General features: G+C 44.0%; 1 protein-coding gene across 1 annotated transcript in view; it reads left to right on the top strand.

The window, feature by feature from the left end:
• AGL (amylo-alpha-1, 6-glucosidase, 4-alpha-glucanotransferase) overlaps positions 1–541 on the top strand; it is a 60,323-nt gene that overhangs the window by 27,278 nt on the left and 32,504 nt on the right. Inside the window, exon 4 of the mRNA XM_006763107.2 lies at positions 533–541. Coding sequence (XP_006763170.1) covers positions 533–541 — 9 coding nt within the window. The remainder of the gene's footprint in view (positions 1–532) is intronic.

Raw genomic sequence — 541 nt, forward strand, 5'->3', positions numbered from 1 at the left:
AGAGGAATGGAGAGGGAGACAGTAACATCAACGATGAGAGAGAATCATGGATTGGCTGCCTTCTGCACGCCCCACACCTGGGGATCGAGCCCGCAACCCGGGCATGTGCCCCAACGGGGAATCAAACCAGCAACCTCTCGGTGCATGGGATGATGCTCAACCAACTGAGCCACACCGGCCATGCATTATTGTTATTTTTTTAAATAACAGCTTCAATACCCTAGACTTTCCTTGCAACCTGATGATAGGATGCTACTTACTTGAGTGCCCTTGTTATCACGGACAGGTTTTAGAACACTTATTTTTTTCTTAAAGCAGCATTATTGGGCATATTATATTATGTTATTATGTAAAGATTGGAAAAGGATAAAACGTGGCTTTTCGTTGAGTTTTATTACAACTTTTTAAGTGGTTTTGTGTGCTTAGAGATATACTGTTAAATGGGACAGGCGCTTCCAGCTAGAGCCAGACCATGAGACGAAGAGTTTCCCCCGTCACTGGGTGAGCGTTTTTATGTGTCTTCTTTCCTTAGGAACGAGAA

This window comes from Myotis davidii, unplaced genomic scaffold, assembly GCF_000327345.1.
Source record: "Myotis davidii unplaced genomic scaffold, ASM32734v1 scaffold217, whole genome shotgun sequence".
Lineage (NCBI taxonomy): Eukaryota > Metazoa > Chordata > Mammalia > Chiroptera > Vespertilionidae > Myotis > Myotis davidii.